Raw genomic sequence first — 19,467 nt, 5'->3', positions numbered from 1 at the left:
TCTTCCTCCTTCCTTTGTGGAATGCTCTATCCTGCCGCCATCCTACCTGCTAGAGTGGGGCTGAGCAATGGGTGATTGGGTCTGCAGTCCCAAGGCAAGGTACATGTTGAGGTGAAGACGTGGGTGGCGCTGTGATCTAAACCACTGAGCCTCTTGGGCTTGCCAGTCAGAAGATTGGTGGTTTGAATCCCTGCCACGGAGTGAGCTCTTGTTGCTCTGTCCAAGCTCCTGCCAACCTAGCAGTTTGAAAGCACACCAGTGCAAGTAGATAAATAGGTACCACTGTGGGGGGAAGGTAAACGGTGTTTCCGTGCACTGTGGTTTCTGTCACTGTGTCCCATTGCACCATCACTGGGTGATGTGGATGTGGCAGTCCCTTCTGCTGGGGCATCTGCCTTTTTCTCATCCTTCCATTGAAGTCGATGGGAGAGACTTTCTAGGCACTAGGGAACTGGGCTGATGCAAAGTCACAACATTTAGGAAGGGGTGACACTGTATTGAAGGGGTATACAATTTGACATATGTGTCATTCACCCCTGTAACATCCAAGCCTTACCTACGACTGTTCCATTTCAGCTGTTCTCTTTGCAAGTGGAGTGTTTTCCCTGGTAGACTGTTATACTAGCATGGTATAACAGGGGTTTACTCCAAATCCTTTCTCCAAATCCTGTAGTTCCTCAGTATAGGATTGCACCCTTAAACAGGATCAGAAGAACTTGGAGGCGGTTATTTTCCAGGACAGATGCTTTCCAATATGCCATGCTACATACAATTATACTCAGATCATTCTGTATAAAAGCTAAGGAAATTTAACTATGGTTTGGCACAGATGTTATTTGGCTGCAGCTCTCATCATTTCCCACCGGGCATGCTGGCTGGGGCTGATAGGAGGTGGTGTGCAACAAAATTCAGAGCGTTGTATGTTCCTTATCCCTGAATGGTTAAACAAGTATTTAAAGACAATGGGGTTTTTTTTAGACACAGTGTCTGAACTGGCAAGCCATAGTTATGGGACCAGAGTGCAGATAGTAATGAAAAGAGCAGCATTCTAAACCATTCTATTTTCCGTCTGTCTGTTCATTATAAAAATGTGGCTTATGTCTATCTCTGTAATAGCTGACCGAGACAACTAACAGCTATAAAATGATAACATCACAATAAAAAAGTAGTATTGCGTATACTAAAATGGTTATCATGAAGGCAATAATGAACTAAATCACACGGGTTGTCTAAGGGCTGCTTAGTGAATGGTCGCGGAAAGATGCGTCTATCTCACCATTTTGTGTGTTGTATTGCTGTGCCCCCTTTCCCAGGCAAGTTGCGGAGCCCCTTTCTCCAGCAGAACAGTCAAGCAGAGGCTCCCGTATCCCCTGTCCACCCTGCCGTGCAAGATGTTCACCCTCCTCCTGTTGTCCGTTCGTCTGTACACGATACACCTCCAGTCTCTCCCGTTCCTGAACTTGGTAAAGCTGATATAAGAGAGCTTCCTTGATTATGGCAGGTTTTTAATAGCTGAAGATGTTCAGGTAGTCACCCATGATCTGTTTGTCCCAAGCATAGTGAAGGAGGAGTGTATAACAAACACAACTTGAAATCTAGTTTCGTGGGGAGGTGTATACTTAAAACTCTTTTTGTTTCCATTCCATTAAAACAAAATATTTCCCCCCTAAATATTCCTTGGGCTACCTAGCTACATTTTAAAAAACTAGGTAGGTTTCCAAATCCTTTTTGTGCACACGCGCGTGCACACACACACACACACACACGTGTGTGTGTGTGTGTGTGTGTGTGTGTGTGTGCCTGCTGCTTGTATAAAATGTCCCTATACCACTATATGTAGATCTTTATATTTTGCTCTAGGAAAGACAGTAGCTTTTGTAACGGACAAGCTTAAAAAAAGAGCTGATTATTTTTCAGTTGATTCAGGGAATTCCCGACATTTGTAAGAGTTTTAGTGGGTGGCTAAAGAAGAGAGAATGGGAAAGCAAGTAAAAAGTTACTAACCTGCCAAGAAAGGGAGGGATATAACTGCTTAGGCTGTTCTGCTAAATCATCTATGAAAGCTCATATGCTCAAAGACTATGAGGGAAGCACTGCAAGTTAAAATAGAAACCTGGTGGTTCCCATTGAATCATTGGACTCATAATTGAGGCTGAACATTGTCTACAATCGTCTTACATTTCGCTATAAACATCTGTAAGCTTAAGAATTAGATTCACCATATAGTGGTATCAGAATAATTTTTTTTTCAAAAAAAAGTTGAAGAATACTGTCATCGTAAAAAGAATTTTTATTTTTTGCAAAGGGTAATTCTATCTTCATACAGTACTAAAAAATGAAGAGTTGCTATACAGTACATTTTGAAAAAGACAGTTCCTTGTTGGCAGGCTTGCAATTTAAATACTTAGTCGAAAATAGGACAGGTGACAGTCAAAGGTCACAGCATGACTTTAATTGAGAGGAAGAAGTGAGGTGTGGCAAAGGTGAATCCGTATACCTATAGGGTGATCAGAACTGCAAAGAGATCCAGCAAAAATCCTTTTTAAAAAACCATGTCTCGACTGCTGCTCTAAGCATGGGAAGACTTTTACATTCATATCTAATATCTAATAACGTTTGGGTGCCATCATCAAGCCATTCATTAATGGATCCTAACCATTCCATTTGAGTAGCAAACTTTCTCCTGCGTTCCTCTTGCCTGCTGCCTTTGAGATTGTGTGCAGTATTTGTGGCTTCTGTGAATAAAGACCCGTTCAGAAAAGATGAAATTGGTAGCAAACCTAATGGCTGAAACAGAAGAGTGTGTTGTTCTTCCAGGTGATTCTGTCAGGCAGAACAACTACAGATCAGGCGCTCCGACCTACGAACCGGAAGAGAAACACGAAGCTGTGTACGAAGAACCCCCTAGTGAACGAGTTATCTATGATGAACCCCCTGAGGTTAGTCTCCATGAGATCATTTCCTGCGTTATTTATGCCAATCTGCTTCTTACATTCCGCTTGCGAGTGCTGTTGATTATGTAGCCAGAGTGGTGCTACTCATGTGCAAGGGGAAGGGATCAGTAAGTGTGAGGGAACCCAAAGGTTTGCATAATCCGAAAAAGTGTTTGGGGTGGTGGAACACTAGGGGAGAATCCCTAGTTCGTGTCCCTGTGCTCAGTTCGTGTTCCTGTGCATGTGTATAACAAAAAACTCAGAGAGGGAAGGGAAGATTGTGGAAGACGGCATGGGTAACTTGCTGGAACTGCCAGCATTGTCAGTGGTCAAGGATGATGAGAGCGGATGTCTATAGCAGCCAGAAGGCACCCCATTGGTTACCTGTGAGATAGTGCTTCAGCTCATATGCTTGGAAGAACAGACTAAATTCTTTAATTCAGTATGTCAGTGATGGTGTCTCTAAAGACCCACCCATCACACATTCGTCAGTCCTGGGATGGGATATTGGGATACCTTTGTATCCTATACTCAATTTTTCTGTTTCTGTTTTGAGTAGACCATATGTTACTTGTATCTTGATGGAAGGTTGTCCTTGCTGCTTGGGTTTTTAAAATTTGTTTTCCTTTAAAATATCAATAAATTTTAATGTGATCCACTTAGTATGCCATAGCCTTTAGTCACCCTCCTCCGAGATAATGATGGTTGACCCTCATAGTTTGAGCAAGCCCTAATAAACTCAATAATAGGGGGAAATAGCCAACAATCTGTTTTGCTCCAGCATAACATTGTTGTGCAAGGGAACATAGAAGCAGACTGTGGATTTTGTATTTGTGCAATAGTTTGCTCAATCTGTTGCATGGCAAGTTTCTTCTAGTGCAGCTGTTGCTCTAGATTACCTGTCTGCTAGCACAAGAGCCCTTGCAGTAGCAGAGGGAGAATGTTTGCTCCAGACCCATATACAGTGGTACCTCGGGTTAAGTATTTAATTTGTTCCGGAGGTCCGTTCTTTACCTGAAACTGTTCTTAACCTGAAGCACCACTTTAGCTAATAGGGCCTCCTGCTGCTGCCGCGCCACCGGAGCCCGATTTCTGTTCTTATCCTGAAGCAAAGTTCTTAACCTGAAGCACTATTTCTGGGTTAGCGGAGTGTGTAACCTGAAGCATATGTAACCTGAGGTACCACTGTAAATGAATAAAGCTTGTATTCACATTACATCTGAACCCAGGGTTGTGGTTTGTTTCTCCCTAACAAGCCAGGATCTCTGGCCCACCCTTCAACCACCCTGGGTTATTAGGGAGAGACATGCCACCACCTTGGGTTCAGAGGTTCAAGTGTGACTTCCTGGTTCATTTCTCCACTCACACAAAGGGAGAGATGAAGATGGAGTTCAGGCTAGTGCACTGCCCATGCCTAAGAAACCATGATAAGCCGAAACCCATGGTTTACTGTGGCACATGAATGCAGCCACTGTTGTTCCATTTGCTTATTTCACCCTTCCATCTTCTTGCTCTGAATTCACACCCCGCCCCCCAAGCAAGCACCTTTAACATGTATAAACTGGCTTATATTTGACGCATGGGTTTGTTTGTTGGAGTTTAGCTGGAAGGTTTTTTTAAAAACTAATGACCCTTGGTAGCTGTCAGTACCATTTGACATATCCTGCTTCATTCTGTTAACTCTTCATTTGCAGGAACAGCCAGAAGATACTAAATATGACTATGTTGATAACTACCAACAAAATCTTAACTTGGAGGGAAAAGGCTTATGCGCTCGAGCTCTCTATGATTATCAAGCTGGTATGTTCTGTGTCGTTTGTTTTCTTCCATTAACCAAAATACTTGCCTCTGGGCATAGTCTGTTCCCACTCAGGTTAGATAGAAGTTACAGGATGTATTTTTCTCACATTGTGCCCCATATAGAGTAGATTAGGTCCTGTCCCAATTTAGTAGTTAAAGGATGGACAGGACAATAGGTGGCTGGTGTGATGGCCGGGGAAGAAGGAACCAAAAATGGTGAAGCATAAGTATCCTTTATTCTGGCTGTCAGAAACCCTACTTGAAACACACTCTTTCCTGTAGTTGTTAGCATCTGTTGTCTAATCTCCCTTTTTAAAAAAGAAAAATGTTGGGGAGATTCTTAGGAATTCTGATATGTGCATTTATTCTACAACAGGAAGATCCCTTCCTGTGCTGCACAGTGACAGCCACAGAGATGGTAACTGGGGGCAATAGGTTTTAGTCACAGCACAAAGCATGTGTTGTAGGAAAGGGTCAAAGAGCACTTCTCTGTGAACACTTGCTATCTCTACTTGATTCATGGCTGTATTTGCAGCTGATCTCAAAGTGCATGGCAGCGTATGGGGGGGGGGGAGAATGCAACCTCATTCATATGTTGGGATGAAACCTTTTTCAAAAGAGGGCTCCATAAGTAAAACCAGCCCTGAAAGGTAGCACAGACACCCCCAGGAGTCATGACTGCTGTGCAGTATGACATCTAGAAAATCTTTGATGGTTGTCAACGGCAGTCCCTTACGCAACGTATTTGTCAGGTGCTGTTGCGGTTGCTTGAGAGTGACCAGGCAGGGCTCCGACCTGAGTTTTCCAGGCTTTATTTTGGTGCAAACTATTTACAGTGAAGAGCCCCAAAGCTCATGTCTGGCTCAATCGCTAGCAGAATCCGGGAGTGGTCTTTTTTTTTTATCTCCCCCAACATAAGAGTTTCGTTACCCCCAACCTTCTCCTTCCCTCTTTGCGCCTTAGGCTACTGCGCAGGATGGGCGATGACAAGGGTGTGTTTCCCTCTTGTCCGGCTTGCCCAGGAGCGGTGTTAAGGCTTCCACCAGCATCCTCTGGTCCTTGCACCTCTTTCCCACTGGAGGTGAGGCTTTCCTCCTCCCCGGAAGAGGAACTGCTTCGCAAGATTTTCGGAGGCTCCCTGTAACACAACTGCCCTTCTATTTATTGCCTCTGAGCCAATGGCAGTTCCCTGACAGTATTACAGCATCATAAATTTTCTAACAACTGCAGGGCTACTTCACAAATGAAGCCTCAGCCTGCACCTGCTTTGGTATCGAAAGTTCTAGCAGAACCTGGTACCAAGACATCAGCCACCTTTCTAAAGGATGGTGGACATTCCTAGTTGAGGATGTAGATAGGCCAAAGGAACGTACCTCTGTGGTAGAGCTCTGCAGGCGAATGTTCCCAGGTTCAGTCTCTGGCATCTCCAGTTAAAATTGGATCAGGTTGCAGATGATATGAAAGGTCTTCACAGGAGACCCTGGAGAATTGCTGGCCATTGATACAGTCACTACTAGGCTTAGATGGACAAATCGTCTGTCATGGTATAAGGCCTTTTCCTGTTTGGGTGGGTTAAGTTCCATTCTATGTCACCTCCTCCCCCCCACTAGAATCCCTGCAAAGACAGATATGCATTAATGTTGCCAAGCAAGGTGACATAGCCAGGATCTCTTAGCAGTTAAGGCAGGGGTCAGCAATCTTTTTCAGCCGTGGGCCGGTCCACCGTCGCTCAAACCATGTGGTAGGCCGGACTGTATTTTGAAAAAAAATATGAATGAATTCCTATGCCCCACAAATAACCCAGAGATGCATTTTAAATAAAAGGACACATTCTACTCATGTAAAAACACCAGGCAGGCCCCACAAATAACCTAGAGATGTATTTTAAATAAAAGGACACGTTCTACTCATGTAAAACACACTGATTCCTGGACTGTCCGCGGGCCGGATTGAGAAGGCGATTGGGCCGCATCAGGCCCCCAGGCCTTAGGTTGCCTACCCTGAGTTAAGGCATAACTAAACCGTGTCAAAGTGGTCCTGAGTATGCACTCTTGCTGGGCTATATGCTCCTTAAACAAGTAATTGTTTTTCCCCTGAAATCTTGTCTGTTCCCACCTTTCAGCTGATGACACGGAGATCTCTTTTGACCCTGAGAACATTATCACGAGCATTGAGATGATCGATGAGGGCTGGTGGCGTGGTTATGGTCCCGATGGTCACTTTGGGATGTTCCCTGCCAACTATGTAGAACTCATTGAATAATTGGCCTTTGCCGGAGGAAGAATGCAAGCAATACCTGAAAGAACAACTCTTATCAAATTCAATTCTTCAAGGTGGAATTGTGTGGCTTTTAAAGAGTGAAGTGCTCGTTGCTCTGTGCCCCTGTTGCTGGAGCAGTATCTGTCCCTGCCCAGTGAAGCAGACCTCTTCCTTCCCCTCCTTTTAATTTTCCTTAATGGGTACTTTTCAAGTGAAGGTAGGGAATCAGTCTTGACATTGCATAATGCTTTCCTTCACTTTTTTTAATGGAAAAATTGCCCTTTAGCACACCCTCTTCAAACACACAGAGAGACGCTCTGAACACCAGTGTGGAGTATTTAGAAGATAGTGCTTAGCAGAAATAGATTCCTAACCTTACCTTCTCCCCAATGCAAATTGATTTTTTCATTCCGTGTGTTGCAACTTTCTAAGATACCATAAGGAGGTATCTTAAGAAACATCTATTGTGTTTACTTAATAGCCTGTGTAACTTGTCTGTGTGATTTGGGCCTGCAGTCCACAGTTATTCCAGAGCACTGCTTTGGAGAAAATGGATTGCGAGTTGCAGGCTTCTCCGCTCCCTTTTCTTTGAGATGCCAATCCACTAGGAGCTGCTTCAGGGCTTGCCCTGTCAAAATGAATGGTTTTGTGCGATCGCTCCCCAGTGTTCTTGTGCAACTTGCCTTCCATTTCAGTGGAGTCATTCCTGAATGGGAGATTGTGCCCTCAAACTACTCTAACTTTTGTGCAAGGACCAAGTTGCCTGGCTTTTAGGTTGTTAAGTCTGTGTGGAAAATTCCCCCCTTGCTTTTAAAGTAAAAGCTTGCCATGTTTCTTGAGACATGGCTTCAGAGACAAAACACCATTAAAGCAGGTAATAGACAAATGCCCTGCAAGCAATGCTAGCTTTCAGCTGTGGTGCACATTGCTTTAAATACAATGCTCTGTCTGTACATGTTTGTGTGGTTTGGTTCATATGTGAGGGACTTGATTTCTGCATTATCTTTTCTGGTTTTTTTTTTTAAAAAGCCTTGTGTTGCATATACATCATATTTGGATTAATTGCTCCCCTCCCCTTTAATATTCAAATAAAACAGAACCTAAAAGAAACCTCAGACACAACTGAGCACTCAGGAGTGTCCCAGATTTGGGCTGTGTAGTTGCGTGACACTGTGCATCACTCTGACTGACACCAGCTAATAGTACTAAACTAGTAAGGGTGTTTGTGACTCATGCCTGGGTTCAGGGGCTGAATTTTAAGTGGCTTTCATCAAACTCCCACTGAGCATCACCTCTTCATGGCATACTAGCTTACAGGTGTATGTTGTTTTTTTTTTTTTAAAAAAACCAATTAGCCATTTTTTACATTCCTGTTATTTGTCTTGCTCAAGGCAGCTGGGATAAGATTCTCAAGGAACTTCAAACATGCATCCTGTGCAGGTATCTGAGGTAGAGAATGAGTATTATAAAGGTTGATCTGTTTGCTTAGGATGTAAAAGAAATGGCCTTGCAAGGTTCAAGCCCTGTCTCCCCTGCTTTTATGCATGATGTGGTGGTGATTATGGAACTAAGAGATTCTAAGGCAGTTCTCTGCTGATCTCCCAACTAAGCTGTATTCAGTGGCATTTTAGAAAGTGACAGTTTTTTTAAAAAAAAATAGGGAGCAGCTTCCAGAAAGTGGCTGTTTTAATTTCCACATGCTTCTTCATTCTGGATCTGCAGAAGCTAAAGCTAAACTATCCATTCCATTTTAATTCAGCATTTCTGTCTTATGCCCCCACTCCAGGTAGTCAAAATGGTGTTTTCCAGATACTGTTGGACTGCAACTCCCATCAGCCCCTGCCAGCATGGCCAATGGCCAGAGCTGATGGGAGTTGTAGTCTAGCAGCTCCTCGAGGGCACCATATTGGCTCGAAATGTAATGGAAATCTTTTCAGAAGCGCTCCCCATGGTAACTCTCCATTCCAAATGAATATGGGGCCTCTTTTGCCCTGACAGCTTTGGGGAATATTTTGAATGGACCATACTTTAATCCCCCCCCCTTAAATCCATCTTTCCCATTCAGGAACAATTAAGACATGCTCCCTTTGGGATGTTTGCAGCAGGCGAGCCATGGCTTCACAGGGAATTTTTTAGAGTTGATTCTTATTAGAATTGCTAATCATCATGCTGGAGGATCATTGCTATTTCGGTTGCTGCTGTTCACTGCATCTCCTGTTCATTTCCTCCTTTTTGCCAGCCTTCTGCCGTGCATGAAGATTTGGGAGTGGGGAAAAGCTTGTGACTTGTATCAGGATGATCTGAATAATAATAATAATAATAAAATGAAGTGATTTAAATTACTCCGGTGAATGGTGTGTGTTTGTTTCACGTGCGGTTTGCTCCTTGCACTTTTCAAGGTCAAAGAAGGGCTTTGGTCTTGAGTTATCCATGTCCTCAACTGAGTAATAATAATACCTTTATTGTCAATGTACAAACTGTGCACAATGAAATTAACCGAGCCTCCCTCCCACCCCCACCCCCACAAACACTCAATTTCATTGCACTGTGGAGCTTGTCGCACAACACACCAACCCTGAAAGTCAGTTGCACTATATTATTTTCCGTTCAGCAGCCTAGCAGCCCACGGATAGAAACTGTTTTTAGCCTGTTGGTACGACCGATTATACTTCTATATCTCCTGCCCGAGGGTAGAAGATTAAAGAGGTGCTGGCTGGGGTGTGAATCGTCCCTGTGAATTTTTCTCGCTCTCCTAAGGCATCAATCCCTTGCGATGTGATCTAGCTGGCTCAGGGGACAGCCTGTGATATCATGTGCTGTGTTCACCACCCTCTGTAAGGACTTTCTCTCCATGGCTATCTAGCCAACGTACCACACTGTGATACAATATGAGAGGACACTTTCTGTTGTGGACTGGTAGAAGGAGGTCATCAATTGTTGTTTAACATTGTTCTTTTGCAAGACCCTGAGAAAATGGAGTCTCTGTTGGGCCTTCCTAACCACCTGAGTTATATTGTTTTTCTAAGTGAGGTCTTCACTAAGGTAAACTCCCAGGAATTTAAAAGAAGAGACTCTCTCCACACAACTCCCCCGATATACAACAGGCTAGTTCACCTCTCTTCCTCTGAAAGTCCAACACCATCTCCTTTGTCTTGCTAATATTTAGGTGCAAGTTATTCTCTAGGCACCATGTAAATAATAATAATAATAATAATAATAATAATAATAATAATAATAATAATAATAATAATAATAATAATAATAATAATATATTTATACCCCGCCCATCTGGCTGGGTTTCCCCAGCCACTCTGGGCGGCTTCCAAAAGAATATTAAAATACTATGATACATCAAACATTAAAAGCTTCCCTAAACAGGGCTGCCTTTAGATGTCTTCTAAAAGTCTGGTAGTTGTTGTTCTCTTTGACATCTGGTGGGAGGGCGTTCCACACGGAGGGCGCCACTACCGAGAAGGCCCTCTGCCTGGTTCCCTGTAACTTGGCTTCTCGCAATGAGGGAACCGCCAGAAGGCCCTCGGTGCTGGACCTCAGTGTCCGGGTAGAACGATGGAGGTGGAGACGCTCCTTCAGGTATACTGGACCGAGGCCGTTTAGGGCTTTAAAGGTCAGCACCAACACTTTGAATTGTGCTCGGAAACGTACTGGGAGCCAATGTAGGTCTTTCAAGACCGGTGTTATATGGTCTCGGCGGCCGTTCCCAGTCACCAGTCTGGCTGCTGCATTCTGGATTAGTTGTAGTTTCTGGGTCACCTTCAAAGGTAGTCCCACGTAGAGCGCATTGCAGTAGTCCAAGCGGGAGATAACCAGAGCATGCACCACTCTGGCGAGGCAGTCCGCGGGCAGATAGGGTCTCAGCCTACGTACCAGATGGAGCTGGTACACAGCTGCCCTAGACACGGATTTAACCTGTGCCTCCATGGACAGCTGTGAGTCCAAAATGACTCCCAGGCTGCGCACCTGGTCCTTCAGGGGCACGGTTACCCCATTCAGGACCAGGGAATCCCCCACACCTGCCCGCCTCCTGTCCCCCAGAAACAGTACTTCTGTCTTGTCAGGATTCAATCTCAATCTGTTTGCCGACATCCATCCTCCAACCGCCTCCAGACACTCACACAGGACCTTCACCAACTTCACTGGTTCTGATTTGAAAGAAAGGTAGAGCTGGGTATCATCTGCATACTGATGAACACCCAGCCCAAACCCCCTGATGATCTCTCCCAGTGGCTGCATGTAGATGTTGAAAAGCATGGGGGAGAGGACAGAACCCTGAGGCACCCCACAAGTGAGAGCCCAGGGGTCTGAACACTCATCCCCCCCACCACTTTCTGAACACGGCCCAGGAGGAAGGAGCGGAACCACTATATGACAGTGCCCCCAGCTCCCAGCCCCTCAAGATACTTTTTGAACCTCCCCCTGTACGCTGATTCATCTCCACCTGTAATTAGACCCATTATGGTAGTATCATGTTAATACTGTAATGCATTGGGGTGCAGTGTGTCCGCCATTAATTATCTTTGGCTTTCTGGAGTCTAGTCTTTGTTTCTATCAATTAGAGGAATCGTCCCACTGTAATTGCTTCATCCCTCTCAAGTGCTTCTCTGAACAGGCTCTTCACATTTTTTCTGCTACAAAATCAAGTCACCATATAACAGACAGTGGGGTTACTTTGTGTAAGGACAGGCAAATCAAACTGTTGATTCTCCCCATTTTACATACCCTAAACTTAGCATTGTGTGTAAGCATTCTCCTTGTGATAGAATTCCCAAAGTATCTCATCTTGTGAATGGGTCTGCCATGCATTGGATTCCTAACCCACCGTGCAAATGGTACTTGTCACAAAGTAACTGCTTGCATTTAGATCTTTTTCTCCCGCCTCCCTAATAAACACATGAAATTAAGTTTGCTTATTGTAAGGTGGTCCAGAATCCAAATGCAAATCGGATATATTTTCAATACTAAGAGCCAGGTTGGCTGGAAAAATCACTTCACTAGGCGATAGTTCAAAGCATCCTTCCACAACCTGCTGTCCCTTCAGATATTTGGACTACAGCTTCCATCACTGCTGACCTTTAGCTATGGCATGATGGGGCTGACAGAAGTTGCAGTCCAGAACATTTGGAGAGGACAGTGGTACCTTGGGTTAAGAACTTAATTCGTTCTGGAGGTCCATTCTTAACCTGAAACTGTTCTTAACCTGAAGCACCAGTTTAGCTAATGGGGCCTCCCACTGCTGCCGCACAATTTCTGTTCTCATCCTGAAGTAAAGTTCTTAATCCGAGGTACTACTTCTGGGTTAGCAGAGTCTGTAATCTGAAGCGTCTGTAACCCGAGGTACCACTGTACCAAGTTGCCTAAAGCAAATCCTCTGTGAGTGTTGTCTGCTTATATGTTCCTCTTATTCTTTGCCCCTAAAGACTGCCTGGACTTCCCTTAACCTCATAACAGAGATCTGGGGAAGCTGTTTGCCTTCTGGCATGTTGACCATACACGAGACCTCTTGCTGATAGCCAGAATGCAATCTTTTTTCCTTCAGAGAGTGGACCAGTTGATTACAAAGAAAAAAGGTTGTGCATGGGGATGGTAGCAGCTGTGATGCAGGATCGAGTTAACCGGGTCAGGCAGTCACAGTGGGAACAGTGGCAGAGACACGAGATGGATAATCGGATTGCAGTCTGGACCTCAAATTCATTTCCACTCTACCCCATTCCTTTAGCTCGTCTCCCCTGGGACCCTCTGCCACCAGCTGAGGAATCATTTGTCTTAAAATATAGCTGGCTTGGGATGTGCATCTCCACACAAGCTTTTCCCCCTTGCTTCTGAAGCATATTTAATGCTATTTGGAAAGATTTAGTAATGTTTCCCCGAGGGGGAGCAGTAATCTCTTACTTGTTCCAGGTCCCCTAGAGTGGAGGCAGCTCAGGGGCAAGTAGGGTTTACACTGCATGGGCCAATCCTGACAGCTGCCCATTGTTTTCCTTGCACTGTAGTATTTAGCCTGCATTTACAGTGGACATCTTCTGACCTGGAAACGGGGGCTTATTTTGAGGGCTGTTGACCGATGAAGGACTTAACTACAGTGCAATTCTAACCATGTCTCTTCAGAAGTAACTCCTGCTGAGTACATTGGGGCTCACTCCCAGAATAGGATTGCAAACTTAATTAACGGTAGTCCATCATTGCATACTGTAGGAGTAAAAACCAGTTATGAACCTGAAAAGCATACTTTATTTTTAGGTGCCTCTGTATTTTATTTATTTTTGCATTTCTGTTAGTTAGTTTATTTATCCCACCTTTCCTCCAAAAATTCAAGGTGATTTACATGGTCCCCATCTCATTTTGTCCTCACGCAACTCTGAAAAGTAGTGACTAGTCCATGGTCACGTGGTGAGTTCTGTGGATGAGTGGAGCTTTGACCCCGAATCTCGCTGGTCCTTGTCCTGCATTAACAATCATGTTATACTTCTACTTACTCGGCAAGCCCATTGCACCCAGCATTCATCTGTATAAAAGGTAAAGGATCCATGGAACGTTAAGTCCATCAAAGATGACTATGGAGTTGCAGCGCTCATCTTGCTTTCAGGCCGAGGGAGCCAGCGTTTGTCCACAGACAACTTTCCAGATCATGTGGCCAGCAGGACTAAACCACTTCTGGCACAGCGGAATACCATGACAGAAGCCAGAGCGTACGGAAACATCATTAACTTCTTCGCCACCTATTTATCTACTTGCACTGGTGTGCTTTCGAACTGCTAGATTGACAGAAGCTGGGACAGAGCAACGGGAGCTTACTCCATCCATCGTGGGGATTTAAACCATGGGTGGTTCTATGGTCTAGACCACTGAGCCTCTTGGGCTTGCCAGTCGAGAAGTCATCTGTATGAGTGTCTGTTGAACCCACCTTGTAGGTATCTTAAATGGCATAAGAAGAACCTACTGAATCACCTAGCCAAGCATCCTACTCTCACAGAAGTCAACCATATGCCTATGGGAAATCTTCAAGCTGGGACCTGAGCACAGCAGATCTCTTCCCTGCTTGTGATATCCAGAAACAGGCATGCTGCAGATGTGGAACATAACCACTGTGCCTAGTTTTCTGGTAACTTAATGGCACACTTCAATCATCATCATCATCGTTGTTGTTGTTTATGTATTTATTTATACCCCGCTCATCTGGCTGGGTTTCCCCAGCCGCTCTGGGAGGCTCCCAACAGAATATGAAAAACATGATAGAATATCAAACATTAAAAACTTCCCTAAACAGGGCTGACTTCAGATGTCTTCTAAAAGTAAAATAGTTTATTTCCTTGACATCCGATGGGAGGGCGTTCCACAGGGCGGGCACCACTTCTGAGAAGGCCCTCTGCCTGCTTCCCTGTAACCTCATTTTTCTCAGTGAGGGAACTGCCAGAAGGCCCTTGGCAGTGGACCTCAGTGTCCGGGCTGAACGATGGGGGTGGAGACGCTCCTTCAGGTATACTGGAATCTTCTGCTTTAAGATTATTGTTTTCGTCTGCTCCTGACTTTCAGCCACCCTGAAATTTTGCATTGAGGATGGATTTATAAACAACATAATAAATCACTTGCGACAACCTGTTCCTTTGTAGCTGGAGCTCTTGCAGAACGAACCTGGAAACCTTCTCTTGCAAAATACGTGCTCTGGGCTATGTTGTCTCTCCCCATCCCACCCCCAGTTTAAAGATTCATTGGTCAATGAGTGACACGTCCCCTTGGGAGTCTTCTGCCCTCCCGCTCAGCTGGGGCCAGGGCCTAATGAGCCTTTGCAGGAGGCGGCCGTGAAATCATGTATGTTGCGAGGCTTCCTGACACCGGCTCTGCAGCAATCCTCTTAAAGGGATGAAATGGCATAATCCGGCGGGGGCGGAGAGGGAGGGCGGTGCTCCTCAATTGTGGGGGCTCAAACATCTGGGATGAAATTGTAGTTGTGAGTCACACAGTCTGGGCTATTTTTATTAGTAGGGGCAGAAGGGGGCACCTTTTTGCATTAAGTCTTTCTCAGCTGTCCGTCGAGAGAAGCCTCAGTCTCCGTCAGGCCCTCTGCAAGAAGATGGTATGTCTCAAAGCTGCTACCATTGCTTCATTAATTGCGTTACTTACCTTTTGGGCTGGTTTGAGTGGAAATCCAGAATGCCATCTACATCAGATACACCAGTTTTCACATCCCTCCTGTGGCCTTTCCTGTTTTCAGTCTATCCTTCCCCCTCTCATTTATTCTTTGCTCTCCCCCTCAACCACAAACAAGTGATTTGGATACCCAAATCTCCTGTCCCGGGAGGAACTCTGGGCTTGAATCTAGGCTGCCTTATTCCCCTTTTCTCTGTGAGATAACCTGCCCCCCACCCCAGAAATTATATATATTTAGTGAACCACCTTTTGATATTCTGAATGGTCACAACCTTGTCTATCTGAGGTCAGTGTTCAGATAAACTCTTCTTCTCTGGGTGCAGATGGGCTCCTAATTTTCCCTTCTGTGACTCTTGCCACCATCCCATCTCCGACTTCTATGCTGGCAACTGTGACCACACAATCCTTCTCCGGCTGCCTCTTTCTTGAACTGTACAAACTATATATTAAAGCACATGGCTTCCTCTGAAGAATCCTGGGAACTGTAGTTTACCCCTCACCAAGCTGCAATTCCCAGCATCCTTAACAAAATCTACTTCCCAGAATTCTTGGGGGGGGGGGAGTCACGTGCCTTTTTTTTAGGTATAAAGGTAAAGGTCCAGTCGTGGCCGGCTCTGGGGTTGCGGTGCTCATCTCGCTTTATTGGCTGAGGGTGCCAGCATACAGCTTCCGGGTCATGTAGCCAGCATGACTAAACCGCTTCTGGCGAACCAGAGCAGCGCTCGGAAACACCGTTTACCTTCCCACTGGAAGGATACCTATTTATCTACTTGCACTTCGTGCTTTCAGACTGCTAGGTTGGCAGGAGCAGGGACCAAGCAACAGGAGCTCACCCCGTTGCGGGGATTCGAACCACCAACCTTCTGATCAGCAAGTTCTAGGCTCTGTGGTTTAACCCAAAGCACCACCCGCGTCCCTTTTTTTTTTTAGCCGTCATATAAAAATGCAATATAATTCAAAACAAAACTGATTGATTTAAACAGCAACAGTAGAAATGTTTAAAGAGAGAGGCTACCTGTTAGTTAGGACGGAGACTTCCATAATGTGTTGGTTTTCTTTTTTGTTGTTTTATTCATATGAAAGTGAGGTCACGCCATTGTGGTTAGTGTCAGGCTGGGACCTTGGAGACCAAGATTCAAATCCCCACTGGGTCATGAAGATCACTGGGGAATCCTTGGGCCAGTCACCATCTCTTAGCATGTCCTACCTCATAGGGTTGTGAGGATGAAATGAGGAAGAGGAGAACCATGTACATCACCCTGAAATCCTTGGAAGATAAAGGTAGTATATAAACGTAATAACTAAGTAAAAATAAATTAAGAGTTGAGGTCCATCTGCCCTTCTGTGGAGCAGGTGTTCCATTCTCTGGGGGCCACCACATAAAAGGTCCAGTCTCTATTGCCTGCCAACTGAATCGACCTTATAGGCAGGCACTGAATTGACCTTCTGGCCTTCATTTTTCCACAGATGCTCTCTCTTTCTCCCTCCATCACTTCTTCAACTTTTGTGCTTGCTTGCTGTTGGGCAAGAGCAAATGTATTTCCTTACTCAGCGCAAGAAGCAACTGCAAAACACTGTTCTTTTGGGATAGCCATGGCCCCATCCACAGTATCCAAATTCTGAGTGAGCAGTATCATAAATGCACACACATAAACACACATCCTGCTTTGGTGGTTTTTGCCTCCTCTTCCCAAAACATCAAAGGACGTTCCTTAGGTTGTGCTGCAGCTATAGTAGTTTATTTGAAAGCAGTGCCAACTGGTGCTCCGTCAGTACAATGAGATTCGAGAAATTTGGAGGCATTTCCAAACACAGGCCAGATGTATATTTTCCACTACATCCTCGCCCCCCTCCCCATGAGCTTGGCTTCTGCCTTTGTTAATAGCACTCTCCTAACATTGGCATGCTATGCTGTAGCAAAATATGGGTACGATGGAAGTGACTCATATGCCGCTTATGTCTTGGGCATTTTGCCACTTCCTTGTCCATTCAGTTTTCTCTCCTGCAGCTCCTTGAGCAATGCACAAGGCATAATAAGGAGACGGAAAAGAATTTGCTGTAAATCTAGTCAAGTGCTCTGTTTTCCTACAGCAACTACCTTCAGAGCGCTTGCACTAGATGAAAGGTGGTCTGTTGGTCATCTCAAGGAATTGTGCGCTCCTCGATATGGCATGCTAAAAATGTCATAATATTGGCGATTTACTGATCATATACTCTTCGTCTTTGACTTCTTACCCAAAACAGGAGCAATATGGCATCACTCAGGGCTCTGTGTTCCTGCATAAAGTGTTCAAGGTTGTCAAAGTATGAGGCATTTAGTTTGGCATTTCACGATCCAGTGAGATGAGATGCTGGGAGATATTTTTTCTTTTAATGAGAATGATTAAGAATAAATTTTAAAATCCAGAAACAGAAAAGTCCAGGAAGGGGCCCAAGACCCCTAACCCATGGCTATACAGTGGTACCTCGGGTTAAGAACTTAATTCGTTCTGGAAGTCCGTTCTTAACCTGAAACTGTTCTTAACCTGAGGTACCACTTTAGCTAATGGGGCCTCCTGCTGCCGCCGCACGATTTCTGTTCTCATCCTGAAGCAAAGTTCTTAACCCGAGGTACTATTTCTGGGTTAGCAGAGTCTGTAACCTGAAGCATCTGTAACCTGAGGTACCACTGTATCCCTGCCTACTGTGGTCCTTCAGTCAGTCTCCCTCAAAAGACCACCCAGTTTATCACAATCTGGTACCACCCAGTCTGATGGTACCCAGAGGCAAAAAGCAAGCCCCCATTTCATCGCTTCCTCAACAATCTGCTTTAAGAATTATTTGGGGGTGGGTTTTGTGTCTGCCCCTTCCCCGCGCTGTCGAGAGCCCAGTGAGAAATAAGAGCCCCATAGTCTCGGTAACCATGGCCACGACCCCCAGTCTAGCTGGGCAAAGCAAGCCATCGAGCAGATTAATGGCTGCTTTGTCAGTCAGCATTGTTCTGCGGCCGAGCTTAGCGAGGCCCCGGCTGACCCTGTCACCCAAAATAGCAGCACCGGCCCCATCACTTCCTAAATAATCTCGCACACCCCAGCCGAGTCTCAGTGCCAGGGCACCCGAAAGGCGTCTGCTCAGTTGCCATGGCATCCTTGGGGATTAATGTGTGTAGCCAGTAATGGAAGGGAAGGAGACAGGACAAGATGATGGAATTTATGGAGCTGGCTGATCTCACCGGGAGAATCCGCAACCAGAAAGAAGAGGACTACCAAGAAGACTGGAAGAAATTTAAAGACTATTTGAACAAATACTCTAATATTAAAGATATGTAACCACTTGAAAGAACCAATCAGGCCTAGGATTAAATTAGATTTAAATATATAAATAAGAAAATGTACTATAAGAAAGGTAAAGAAACTGGAATGCGACTGTAATATTGTTTTATGAAATAATGATATTGGAAGCGGCTACATTCAAATTAAGAGGAAATTCAGATGGAGGAGATTAGAGGAAGTCAACTAAAATGTTTATGAAAATGGATTTTAATTAATTGAGTTTCTTTTTTTCTGTTTAGGTATTTTAAGTTTGTTATTCTTTTCTCTTCTTTTTTACTTCTTTATTGTGTTGTTGCATATTTTCTTTTTTGTTATGTCATGGCGAGAAATTAATAAATATTATTGTCAAAACAAACAAAAAAAGGAGACAGGACAAAAGGGACACCAAAGTGCTCTTCCTGTAACACCTGATTCTGAGGTTGCATGTTCAGAATGACAACTCCAAGCACTGAGGGAACTGTCTGGACACCCAGCCAGTGGCTTAATTTTCAGACGGGGCAGAGGAGGAGAAAAGGAACGAGAAATGATATACGTGGATTGGAAATCAATACAGCTTTTTATTTTTAGGTGGTGGTGATGATGGTGGGGGAACTCAGATCATTTTAGAACAAAGATTGCCGATTTAGGAAGCTAATATAATTCATCACAATCATCTCTCTTTGTGAACATAATCAGCATGGAGATTTAAAGGAATTTGACATGCACATGTTCTGTCACTGAAAGAGCATGAATGAAGCATTTTCTCTTTCCTCTCTTCCTTCAAATAGGCAGATTCCTAGAACAGATTGTGGTACCAGATTGTGATAAACTGGGTGGTCTTTTGAGGGAGACTGACTGAAGGACCACAGTAGGCAGGGATACAGTGGTACCTCAGGTTACAGATGCTTCAGGTTACAGACTCTGCTAACCCAGAAATATTACCTCGGGTTAAGAACTTTGCTTCAGGATGAGAACAGATTCCCAAGCTGTGGCCTTACAGATGAGCTTCATCCAGGTGGAGT

The 19,467-nt window shown here is 44.7% G+C and overlaps 1 protein-coding gene across 4 annotated transcripts in view; it reads left to right on the top strand.

Moving 5' to 3' along the window:
• DBNL (drebrin like) overlaps positions 1-8,327 on the top strand; it is a 47,605-nt gene extending 39,278 nt beyond the window's left edge. For 2 of the 4 annotated variants that reach the window (XM_081171720.1, XM_081171721.1), the window contains 4 exons: positions 1,314-1,463; positions 2,818-2,939; positions 4,628-4,733; positions 6,856-8,327. In XM_081171720.1, coding sequence (XP_081027846.1) covers positions 1,314-1,463; positions 2,818-2,939; positions 4,628-4,733; positions 6,856-6,995 — 518 coding nt within the window. In that variant the 3' untranslated portion in view covers positions 6,996-8,327. The remainder of the gene's footprint in view (positions 1-1,313; positions 1,464-2,817; positions 2,940-4,627; positions 4,734-6,855) is intronic. The other 2 variants (XM_081171722.1, XM_081171723.1) reach the window with 1 other exon arrangement.
• Positions 8,328-19,467: the final 11,140 nt, after the last annotated feature.

Source organism: Podarcis bocagei (assembly GCF_964188305.1).
Source record: "Podarcis bocagei genome assembly, chromosome: 15".
NCBI classification, from domain to species: Eukaryota; Metazoa; Chordata; class Lepidosauria; order Squamata; family Lacertidae; genus Podarcis; species Podarcis bocagei.
This window is presented reverse-complemented; position numbering and strand designations above follow the sequence as displayed.